Below are 12,356 nucleotides of genomic sequence, written 5' to 3' on the forward strand. Positions count from 1 at the left end.
CGGCACGCCGTTGTTCCCGGCGTTTTGTTCAAGAAATTATAGCTCGGCAAGCCGTTATTTTCACCAACAAGTTAGAAACTATAGTAATATTCTTAGCAATATCTTACCAATGGAAATATTTCCCAATGGAAATAATCAGATTTTCTTTAAAGAAATATTAACATCCATTTGAGAAGATAAACCTTGATTATTTTAAGGACTTAACAATATATTATTTTTTTCAATTAGAATAATTAGGCTTCTTTAACAGGGTAAATCCTGATATCACAAATTAGGAGCATTTATGTAAGAAATATTAACATCCGTTTGAGAGGATGAAGCTCGATCGAAATCTAATTATTTCAAGCATTCTGTAAATTGTTATTTCTGACTCTATCTGCAAGAAATAATATTAACTTTTTAGTAGAATATATCTATAGAATTTATCTATAAGAATATTTTATTGTATTTCTTGAGAATGATAATTATTACAACGCTGTCAGTACTTGTCAGTAGTGGATACTTGAAATAGTCAGACGCAACGCTTCAATCTACTCGATTATTTCGATTATGCTTCCTCTGACACAAGTGATAGTCCATAATTATTTGAAAATTCGTCTACATGTATTTTTTAGCGCTCGGTTTCTGACAAATTCATGGAAGTACTTTTACAATTTTGGTACTTAAAGTTCCTGAAATTGAAAAATTCTAACGTTTACTTTAAAAAAGAATATCACGTGATTAATGTCAGAACTACCGAGCTTTAAACGCGATTAATGTTTATTATTTTATAACAATACCAAAATTGGATTTATTTAAATTTCGTATATGTACATATATGTACATATACTTATCAATTAATTATAATAACTAGTATAATGTAATATATTAAGAGGTGTTCCTACATCAGGATTTATAATATCAAGAACTGCAAAAGAAAAAGTAAGAAACGAGTCGTATTGACTGGTTTGGTAGTTCTAGTTATCAATGCACGGCTCGAGACTTAGTCCTCCCAGGATCAACACGAGATAATCTCATGACAAATCGACCGAATCCGTGGACAGTAGCCGCATACGCTGTACGCAAAATATCTCCACACTAACTGCTCTACCGATAGAAACTCGAAACGAAAAGTCGCATATGAAAACGAACGTTGCTTAAACCGTGAACAAAAGGAGTACCGAATCGCAAGGTATGGGAAAAACAAGGTGAACAAAACCAGCAGAGAACTTTAATGGTGGAACGTGCCGTGTAGAACATCGGTGCGAACGCTGCCGTGCGATTGACATCGTCGCGTGCCAACATTACAAAAAATGTTCGAGCGCCGTCGGACAACGTTCCGCGGACACGTCGAAGATTAAAGCGTTTTTCATCCGCTCGGCGAGGATTATCTTGTCGCTCTGCGATGCGGCGCGTTTACCTTTTATTCCCGGCGTCACGAAAGAGTCACCTAATTCCCGGCGTCGCGGATCTAATCGCCTGGCGTCGCCGCAATTCGTCTCAACAGTCTCACGCATTTCGTTTGCTTCGCGAGGGCCGCGGAATTCCGCTTCAGGACCCCAAAAAGTGATAGGTCGTCGAGTTAATCATTAACGTTTCAGCTTGTTGCCCAAGCTGCGTTGGATGGTCGAATCGTTTAGAATTTAAACCGTTTGATGATCGGGTGTAGAAGCCGCTTGATGCTTGCTTTACTTGGAGTTTAATTTTCGAGCAACATAGCAGTCGAGTCGTTCAGCGTTTGAATCGCTAATGATTTGAACATCGTGGTTTTTTGAACTAATTAATACTCCCTTGGCTTCGTGTTTGAGTCGCTTTATACTTGAATTGTTTGACACTTGAATTGTTTATTATAGAAACTGTTTGGTACTCAATCTATCTGATGTTTGAATCGATTCATACTCGATTAGCTTGACGTTTGAATCGCATGGTCCTTGGATAACTGCTCGATAACTACGTTGCTCAACGTTTGAGCTGCTTGATCCTTGAGTTGCTTTATATTCGAGTCACTTGACCTATCAATTGTTTGGCATTTGAATCACTTGGTATCAAAGTCTTGATGTACGAGTTGCTCGAAATTGAAACTGCTCGGGTGTCTGTCAGTGCTCCAGCCGACTCAAGCGGCTCCGTCGCCCATCACCAATTTCGAATAATCGCAGAAAATAGTGATCGGTTCATCGGAGTTTGGTTCATCGAACGAAACCATGGAAAAAGGTATGCCAAGGGTGGCTCGCTCAGCCATGAATTTCAAAGCTAATTTGGAAAAGAGGCTGACTGTTGAAGCATCGAACCAGACAGCCGACGAGCCTCGGCCCTTTTCACTTTTCCACCCGATGATCTCGATCGAGATCCACCCGGCTCGTACGAGTCTCGTGACGGAATAGCGACCGGACGCTATATCGGATATCCTATATCCTCTACGCTCGTAACGTGCAAAGGATTCGCAGGATTTGTCCCGTCCAATTTGATTCTGTTCTAAACAGTTTCACCAAACTGGAAGCTCGTTAACGAGCTATGCCGAAATCGTGTCGGGGCGACTGTTATCGTGTAACCTAACTGCTTCGAGCTGCTAAGGTATCAACAGTCGGAAAACGAAAATGATCGGACGAGACGGTAGACGATCGACATAGCAGTCGACGCTTTAAACGTTCGATTGTCGAAAAAGTTTTAGACATATTTTGGAACTTTACTCGCACGGTTCTTCGACAATAGGTCATATACTTTCATTGTTTCTAATTACGTTTCTTACCTATGTATCCCTTAATATTTTTCTTATCTATGTAGCCCTTAATAGTGTTCTTACTTATATATCCCTTACTATTTATTACATCCAAAGGCGTAGAACTTTTTCGACAACGATCGCGTCACTAAAGAAATTACTACTACAACAAACATTGCAAAGCGAAGCTTGAATAAAAAATCGTAACTAGCAAGTTGTACATAGACTGCGGATCTTTATACAGAATAAATATATATGATTTTCAACGATAGCAAGAAACAAAAGTTCGATAGAAATGTCTTTCTTCCTTTAATAACTTCACGCGGTTGAAAACAGTACATAAATGTTCTTAAATTCTTTTAATATTTTCACTGCTTGAAATTTCACTTATTCATTCCTCTCGGAAACGCATCCGCAGTCTAGTTATAAATCACAGCTCCAAAAGATCTCAGAATCTTTTCATTTCTGCGTGTCACATGTCCGAATAAACATTCGCGAGTGTGTTACGACACGGTTTACAAATAAGGGTTGTCTTTAACCGTGAAACGATCGAACGAAGATCGTAGATCCTAATGTTAATTTCAATGAAGATCCTTGCACGTTGGAAGCACTCGGCCCAGCCCCATCGGCAAGCCCGAAGCTGCGGTCCCGCGGCCCGGCGTTCATTATCACATCATTGTTATCACGCGCATGAAAAAATAAAACTTTCTGAAACGTAACCTCGCTTGCCCGCCGCTGCCCTCTAAGGGCTGATCGCACGTCTTCTAGGGCGACGCGTGCACGCCTGTCGCCTGTCTGCTGCCGGCTATGAAGAGCCTCGTTTGCGAGGCTAACCTCGTTATCGGGAGCTTTCATCGGGGAGGAGAGACGACATCGCCGCGACAGAAACATCTCGACAACTACGATCGAGGCCGTCGGATCCTCCGTCGACGCGATCGAGGTCGCTTGATCCTACGGCGCCGCGATCTATCGCGAACTGTGTCCGCGAACCAGCGAGAATTCTCTTTAGATTTGTTCTTTAATCCGTTTTGCTTCATTCGTAATAGAACAGAGAGCGGCCGAAATGTGGAACGAGGGCAAATTATGCGTATCGACACCGGAATTAATTAACCCCTCGCTTCAGCGAATCGTGTCAAGTGACAAGGATAGTTTTTAAGGAGAATCGTGAGCCACGGAATTTCATATACATCCCGCGAAACTCGATCCGGTTCATTTGTGATTTCGTAGAACGAATTCTGACGAGATTCTCCCCGGCGCTTTTTAATTCTGCGAAAGTTCCATAATTAGGGTTTAAGTGGAAAACTTGATTAGCGCGGTTTCGGAGAATTAATTTCAATAGTGGCTCCAGTAATTCTTAATCGAATCACTGGATCGATTGATCCAGTGAATTTGAACTGAAAGAACTGCGTGAATTTGATCCCGTCGCGTTCAAGCGAAAATTTTAAAGCGAGACTCAATACTGTAAATTAAGGAACCGATCGTAGTAGACACATTATTGATAATTAATGATACAATACGATTACCTCGATTAATACGACTTTAGTAATTAGCAGAATGCGAGTAGAATTAATTTCGCTAGGATTTCAACTCGTGTTCAATTTAACGAACGGATCGAGAAGTTCGGTGGACGTATAGAAACTTCCGTCGTCTATTTAGAACGTTTCAGACGTTCTAAATTGAAATCAGGTATTATTCTTGCAACGAATATAGACTTCATCAGCGTAGGAAGTTATTAATGATGTAGTTCTGATGAGTTGCCGTGGAACTTATAAGGCAAGAGGTTGACCGAATCGGGACGGGTGTACCGTATCTGGTGACCTCGATATTCCGAGAATTCCCGATCTTCTGTGATTAAGCTGTCGTTTCCTCGGGATCGGAATATCAATTTTATTGGACGTCAATTTTTCCTCTCGCAAAATATCCAGATCACTAAACAGACTGACGAAAAATTGGAGAACGAACGCGACGAAAAAAAAAAAAAAAACAGCAAACAAATATCTTTTTTAACGAAATACTTTGCTTGCGCTTCAGTCTCTGTATCATCGATTGTGTCGAGGTCACGCGGGAATAATAAAAAGATTCTTCATAACGGAATACGATTTTCTATTTTTCAATGAATCAGTCCTGAAGAGGTTCGTATCGCGCGGTTGTAATAAATTGGACGCCGTAGCTCGACTCTCTGTGCCCGACTTGTCGTTATAAACGGAGATTAATCCCTTCAGCGCTGTAACAATACGTCAACGTACCGATTATCTAAAAATCGAAACTACTGCGGTTAATTTGCCCTGAATTAAACGCTTTGTCATGTATCTCTTGAAGCATACTTTTCATAATAGAAGTGCGGTTGCATCGAATTTTTACCTTGCACCTAATGCAGGTCTAACCTTTGGCAATTTGCGGAAGGATAATTCAATTACACCTGAAAACATAGAACCGATTACAAAGAAAGAAGACGATCTTATTCAAATAAAATTGTGAGGAACGATCGTGGATCTTTATGCAAAATTAAATCGTTTAAGGTCTAAAGAGGCTGTTACAATTTCTTTGATCGACAGAGATGTTTTCCATGGCAGAAACAACAACAAAATGTTATCAATTTTCGTAATTGCAAATATTACTTTAATTTCTGCGCTAGAACTGCACAAACTCGTTCGATAAGAAACCTCTCAATGAAACTCTTTGTCCAAGCACATGACAATCGAAATCTTGCAAACGTCACGATTTTATACATTTTAATAAAAAATCGTCATGGAACAAATGACGAACTGCAAAGATCCACAATCTGCACACGACAGCAACGATAACAACTCCCGTGACTGTTCAAGCTCTTATTACTCCACTGCGGATTTTATCTTCATTTTGAACCAACAGAAAGATTCGAAAAATTGGAAAATGCACCACTTTTAATTAACGAAAATTATTCGAGAAGGAAACAACATTTACATCGCATGAAAATCCGCAGTCTGACTCGAGTCAACTAAAAAAATTCTGCCAGCCGCGCCAGTAACAAGATCTAGAGTCTACGATCTAGAGCGAAGATCGAGCGTCCTCCCCCGAGAAGAAGCTGATGTGGCTGCGTCGCATTCCTCTTCGAGTATTGTCAAGCCGCAATACAAAGTCTCCTCTGAACGGACATGTTTCATCCCCCGTAGATCCCCGTGTCGGCCCACGCCCTCTTGTACGCGCTCGCACCCCCTGCTCCGTACCGTTCCGTAATGTCCCAGAGGCCGAGTCCCAGGTACCGGAGCCGGAAGAACTAGAGCACCTTCAGCAAGGCGACCAGCCCCATCAGCCAAACGGCAATACTCTGCTCGTGTACCTGTGCGGACCCGGTTGCGATGATCAGACGCGGCGATGCGGTCCAGTCCGCGACCGTGTCGTTCAGACACTCGAACTCGCAGCAACGCTCGCCGACCCGGAACTTCTTGCATCTCTGCGAACCAGAAGATCGATTGTCGGTCAATTGCCATTCAGCACGAGGGATCCGGGACGAGAGGACAGCGGATCGGAGAGGACGGGCGACCCGGACAAGCTCGAGAAGCTGAGGGAGTCAAATGGTAATTGATGGTCTTGCGATTGCTTCTGCAATCGATTATTACGGTCAGGGATTCCCGCTATTATTTATTAATGTGTTGCAATCGAGGACCGTTGCAATGCCGGTCCAATAGTGATAGGATGTCGATACGGTGTCAGCGATCACGGTATCGGAAGTTATTATGTATGCCGGATTGCGGATTTTTTATGGAAATTCAATCATTCGTAGCTTATTTCGTGAGAATTTCGAGGGATAAATTGATTCTGATGTCTAGGATGTTTTCTGCAGTAGAAGCAGGATGATCTCATTTTTGTTCGTATGCAGCTATTCTGTTATTCTATAAAATTACTTATCTCGTAAACGTTGGTAATCTGTTGGTGACTAATTACTAGACTACAATCGCAATTTGATTTCTTGAGATACCAAGTATAAGATGCAGTAGGATTTAAGAAACTTCGTTTCAATTTAGGGATGGTAATTGGTTAAGGAAATTAGTTAGACGATTATTTAGAAAAACAGACGTGTCTTGTTGTTTTTGGAACACTGGATCATTCAAATAACTGTCTGATATATTTTCAAAATATAATAATAAAGTAATGAACATCCCAATCACCTGGAGAGGATGCAAAATAACAAAATTCCTATTCCATAAAATTAATAAAGAGAAAAATTTTGATGATCATCCAGGATTTATAATGAACAAGAACAACACTTCAGAGTCATCCAGGCTCCACGTACAATGAATGAAAAACAAAATTTTCAAGCTATCCAGAATCCGCAATGAATCAAGGACAAAATTTTTCGGGACATCCAGGATCTGCAAGCTGCAAGAAACGACCCTGAGCGAGCCCTAAATGCAGCCACGATTTATAGAGGCGATCCGACGCAGCGTCCAGATACTGCAACACGGTTGTTAAGCATCGCGTCTAGCAGCATAATGCATATTTTCGGTACAGCGGTCCTCGAGAAAGTGCAACACACACCGGCAACTACGAGTTCTTGGCTCGAAGCCTGCGCTACGGTTTAAGCTCGAGGTTCGGACTTCGTGATAATGCCATATCTCCTAGATATAGCTGGCCAAAATTGTTTTTCACGTTTACTGGATTTGGAACAGGCCTAATTATTTATTTGCGACATTTTACAGTAGTGGAAACAATTGGATACCACAAAAAAAAACAATTAACAGCGCCTAAAAACAATGGAAAAAGATTTGAGGACTATGGAAACTTGCGAGAAGCTATTCAAAAGTATTAAAAGGTATTAAAAAGTATTAAAAAGTATCAGAAGGTATCAGCAGGTATTAAAAGGTGTCAGAAGGTATCAGCAGGTATTAAAAGGTATTAAAAAGTATTAGAAACTATGAAAACCTATTGAATACCATCAAAAACAATTAAAGACAATTTTGTTCTTTGGTTTTCTCGTGTTTAATAAGCCACAGCTTCGGCTCATTTATTTAATAAGTCAATTGTTATTTTTTCTAGTAGGATTTCAATTTGAAAACAAATGGAAAAGTCGCTTCATTTAAATAATTTTTGCTATGTAGAGATCAATGCACATGCAATTCAGTTTTTAACAGGTACAGACACAGTTCTGCTTCCTACTTATCCATAACACTTATTTGAAATATTCGTATTTTTCAAAATATTATCTGATCAAAAACTCTGCTAACACGAAAGCGCCGCAATTCTGCATGGGAGTAACAAAACTGATAAAAAAGACGTGCGATTTATAATCTCACGACTGCTCGCGTTCGAGTAATCAATCATTTTCACCTACAAGTTGGAAAACATCGGCTTTTGGCCGGCTAAATCGAGGAAACAACCCCATTTCCTGACGAATCTGGGGGATTGTTCGTCGGGGCAACAAAAATGGGAGAAAAATGTGCGGAACAGATCAAATCGCGGCGCGTTGCTGAAGCTGCGCTTTCTGTACTAAGCGATCCACCGTGTCCTTGTTTTCGACGACCAAAAAAGACTTACGGGCCATCTCCTACCCTCGGATATCGCTGCAGTCCGATTCGTCCGCAGTGGCCTCGTAATTCATCGGGCATTTAATCGCGGGGCGATGTGCGAAATTATAATTAGTCGCGTCTATCCCTCCGCGAGAGCACTATGCGACAGTATAAAGCACGATATTAATTTCCGTCACATGCGAAGGTTTAAACTTTTAACTGTTTAGTGTCTGATCGAAATGAGAGACCGTAGTAGAAAAAATATCTATTTGTTTGTACTAAATTTTTATATTATTTTTATGGCTTTGCGTTTCATTCGCGTGATACGAACGTCGTTCGAATTATATTGCTTGTATTTAAATTATCGTGAATTATTTAATTAAAAGATCGTGAAGACAGGGAAATCAGTTTTGTTATCTTATAAAATATAATGCGATTTTGTAGAAGAAATACAGCAACAGTTTTTAGAAACAATATTTATGATAATTATTAAGAAGACAATCCATATCAACTGCAGCGAACAACTAGAGAGTTCTATCCATATAAGGAACTGTATTCAAAGCATCGAGGGATGGCGACCGAACAGTTTCAATTCACATAATGCTTTTAATCCTAGAGTGCGGAGGTTGCGATACATAAAGGAAATTGTTGCTCTTCCGTTTGCGATGAGCTCTCTTTGAATTCTTTCAAAATGGTGATCTGCGAGCTTCGATTTCCCTTTTTTTCTAAGTAGAAACAGCGTGGCGAAGCGGTTTAAACGCCTTTGACGCGGATCTTTGTAATTTTACAAGAAATGTTCAACCTGTGTTCATATTGTCTGCTACATTGTCTGTTAAATTGTCTGCTATATCGTTTCTTATGTTTTCAGTTACGTCATCTGTTAAATTTTCTGGCACATCGTCCATTACATTTTCTACTATATCGTCCGTAACATTTTCTTTTGCATCGTCGGTTTCATTATCTGTTGCATCGTTTATTGTATCATTTATTGCACCGTCTGTTGTCTCGTCTGTTGTCTTGTCTGTTGTCTCGTCTGCTGTCTTGTCTACTGTCTCGTCTGTTATCTCGTTTACTGCCTTGTCAGTTATCTTGTCTGTTATCTCGTCTGTACTTCCCAGAGAACTGTTACCAAATCGCATACGAAGTAGATCATAACTCTACTAAATTGCTCGTAGCAGAGGCTAGGATAATGGCAGGCAGATGTAATTTTGCAGATTGATGCAGCTAACATAGACGCAGAGATACAGATTGAAATTTCGTTCTCCTTTTATCAAACTTTATGTAAATCGATTTGAGTACCATTTTGCAGATTAATTATACCATTAGATAGACACCTCGAATCAGACTCAATGTTACATTTTTTTAAAAAATCAATGAATACCATAGTATGATTCAACAGACGCTATACATCGCTTCAGGATACATGCCAATGATCAAAAGCAGGTCTATAGGAAAAACCAGGAAACACGTTAAAGATTCGAAATTCGAGAAAAAATATTCGTCAAAGCTAAAATAAAACGTATTATTGAACACTATAACTGTGTTGCAATCAATGAAACGGTCAGTTCATGTTACCAAGTATCATTCATAAGATACTCCATACAGCATACTTTTAGATTGCGTTGTTTCACAAACTCTCTGCTATCACTATCGTACACAATCATCCTTCATCCTTGTCATACTGTCATTACTATCACTCCCACCACTATCATTCTTATGATTGTTATTATTAGACTGCAGATTTTTATGCAAAATAAATAGTACACCCTTGTATCTCTCTTAAACAATTTTAATAAATTGTAATTCACATATCAATATTTTTAGATCCTTTTAATTCGTTCTCTATTCCATCCTATTATACTCTATTCTTTTCTATTGCATTCCATCCATACAGTTTTCCTATATATACATAAAATCCGCAGTCTACTTATTAAATACATTTACTCGTGCATTCGCTGTTATCTCGTATCGTATAAAAATCAGCACCTCCCGTTAAAGAATAAACATTATTCTTATTAACACAGACCTCCTTATTCTCGGTTTCCCATCGACTCGCTAGCGGTTCGCGTCTGCAAAGGAGTCAACGGATCTGCCAAAAAGTCAAGAGGGTGTTCGGGGTATCTGGATGAGGAGATCGACAGGAGATCCGAGGATTGATCAGCAATGCGTTCAGAGTGGCGCAAAGTGGTGCGCTTGAGCTGCGAGGATTTATATCGGACACGGCCGCAGTACCGCGTTCTATTTCCAGTTCGAAACTGGCACGAAGACGTAAGAATGGCTGAACGAAGTCAGCCCGCGAGGGGACGCACGGGGTGGGTCGGGTTCTGAAACGCAGAGGTAAATATCGTGCAGGTGTGACGGGGGGGTCGGTCGGGTTGGTTTTGCATCGCTGTAGGCGGGCACGCAATTCAAGCCGGCGTCTTTCGTCTCTCGTTTCTTGTAAACGGCCGAAAGCTATTGTAATTGCACCGGTGGTGGGGGAGGGGAGATTAGCATAAAAGTCGTCGCATGCGACTACTGGCCTGGATACCGTGGAAACGGAGCGACCGTGTGTTTACGTGATCCGAGGCGTTTTGCTAGATGTTAACGATTTGGGACTGACGAGATACCAGCGAGAACGGTTTACTGATCTCCTGACGAAAGGACGACTCTATTGATGTCGATTTTTATGGATTCTTAGGCTCCGCGGACCCGGCGTACGGAGGAATTGGTGGAATCGAAGAGGGAATTCGGCTGCTCTGAGCTGCTGGGTTGAGGGATTTTCAGGTGGCTTATTTCATCTGAGAGAAGGAGTCTGTTCCGCTTCAAATTGCCTCTAGGTCTTTTGATGTGATCGTATTCAATGAGCTAAAAATAGTTAATCTTTCACCTTTCTATGTGGTACGACGGATTTTTGTTTTGCAATGTGTATGTTTTTTCAACGAGAATCTTTGGGAAACCCTTCAGTTGAGTATGACAAATTTATTCGTCGTGAAGAAATCACGATTTTTTATGATACTACAGGTAAATTTGAGTGCATCAGAATTATAGTGGTGTTTGCAACAGTCTCGAAAACGTTGAATTATATCTTAAAAAGTGTGTCTATGCGTGTCGAAACGTTAAAAAGTACAAATAAATTAAATATTACAGCTACAATGAACAAACTTAACTCTAAATTATATCAACAATAAATTCAGTGATAAAATTTATAATTAGAATTTTCCTGAAACGTATTCGTTGTTTTCAGACATTTTAGAGCGACTCCAAAAAATCTTACAGAAAAATAATTACATTAAGTATTAATATGACCTACACAATACTAATAGTAAAAATTGGTCCATACAATGAACAGGTGCATTTATGAAGTAAATATGAAATGAGAAAAAGAAACAGACGAAAGAAACATTTTATAAACGAAGAGTGTAGCTTGTAAATGATTACTTAAATGAAAAGGTAGTAAAAATTATATAAACGATAAGATTTTTAAATGCTTACATAGATGAAATGATTGAAAGATTATATGAACGAAAAAATTGTAAATGTTTACGTAGATGAAAAGGTTGTAAAGATTATATAAACAAAAGGATATTAAAGATTATACATATAAACAAAAAGTTTGTAAATACTTAAATAGATGGAAAGATTGTAAAGATTGACTAACAAGAACAAAATCGCAGAGGTATTACTTGTTAATATTTCACAATAGGAATTTCGGGCCAATATTTCTCATGGATCAAAAGATTTCCCAAGCTTGCCACGACCGGTTCCCTCTTTTACGGAGAAAGCTGTGTTAACAAACACCAAAGTTTCTAAGGGGATATCGGGGAACGGTCGATGCATTGATGCTGTGAAACATTTAACAACACTGTAGTGGCCACTGAAATCACATCAGTTCGAAAGTATCTGTTTTCGCTTTAACTCCCGCGCGAGCAGTAAGACACTCCGGAATTTACGACCGCCTTTGGTTTCGGCAACTTGAACCGGTCTCGATAGAAATCAAATTTAAGACACGACAACCGCAAGACATAGAATTTCCTACGAAAGAAATTGTTTAAAGGACGAAACAACTGGAAAATATGCAATTCGATAGACCGTGTCACAATGGAACGACTACGAAAACTGCGCTGCTTTGGAAGTTTCGGCGCTTTTGATTTAACTTCTCGCACCGACTGTTACCTCGTTATTACTGGACCATG

General features: G+C 39.9%; 1 protein-coding gene across 1 annotated transcript in view; it reads right to left on the bottom strand.

Annotated features, from left to right (window-relative positions):
* Positions 1-5,579: 5,579 nt before the first annotated feature.
* LOC144478448 (uncharacterized) overlaps positions 5,580-12,356 on the bottom strand; it is a 42,262-nt gene continuing 35,485 nt past the window's right edge. The window contains exon 4 of the mRNA XM_078196328.1: positions 5,580-6,128. Coding sequence (XP_078052454.1) covers positions 5,952-6,128 — 177 coding nt within the window. The 3' untranslated portion in view covers positions 5,580-5,951. The remainder of the gene's footprint in view (positions 6,129-12,356) is intronic.

This window comes from Augochlora pura, chromosome 2 (genome assembly GCF_028453695.1).
Source record: "Augochlora pura isolate Apur16 chromosome 2, APUR_v2.2.1, whole genome shotgun sequence".
NCBI classification, from domain to species: domain Eukaryota; kingdom Metazoa; phylum Arthropoda; class Insecta; order Hymenoptera; family Halictidae; genus Augochlora; species Augochlora pura.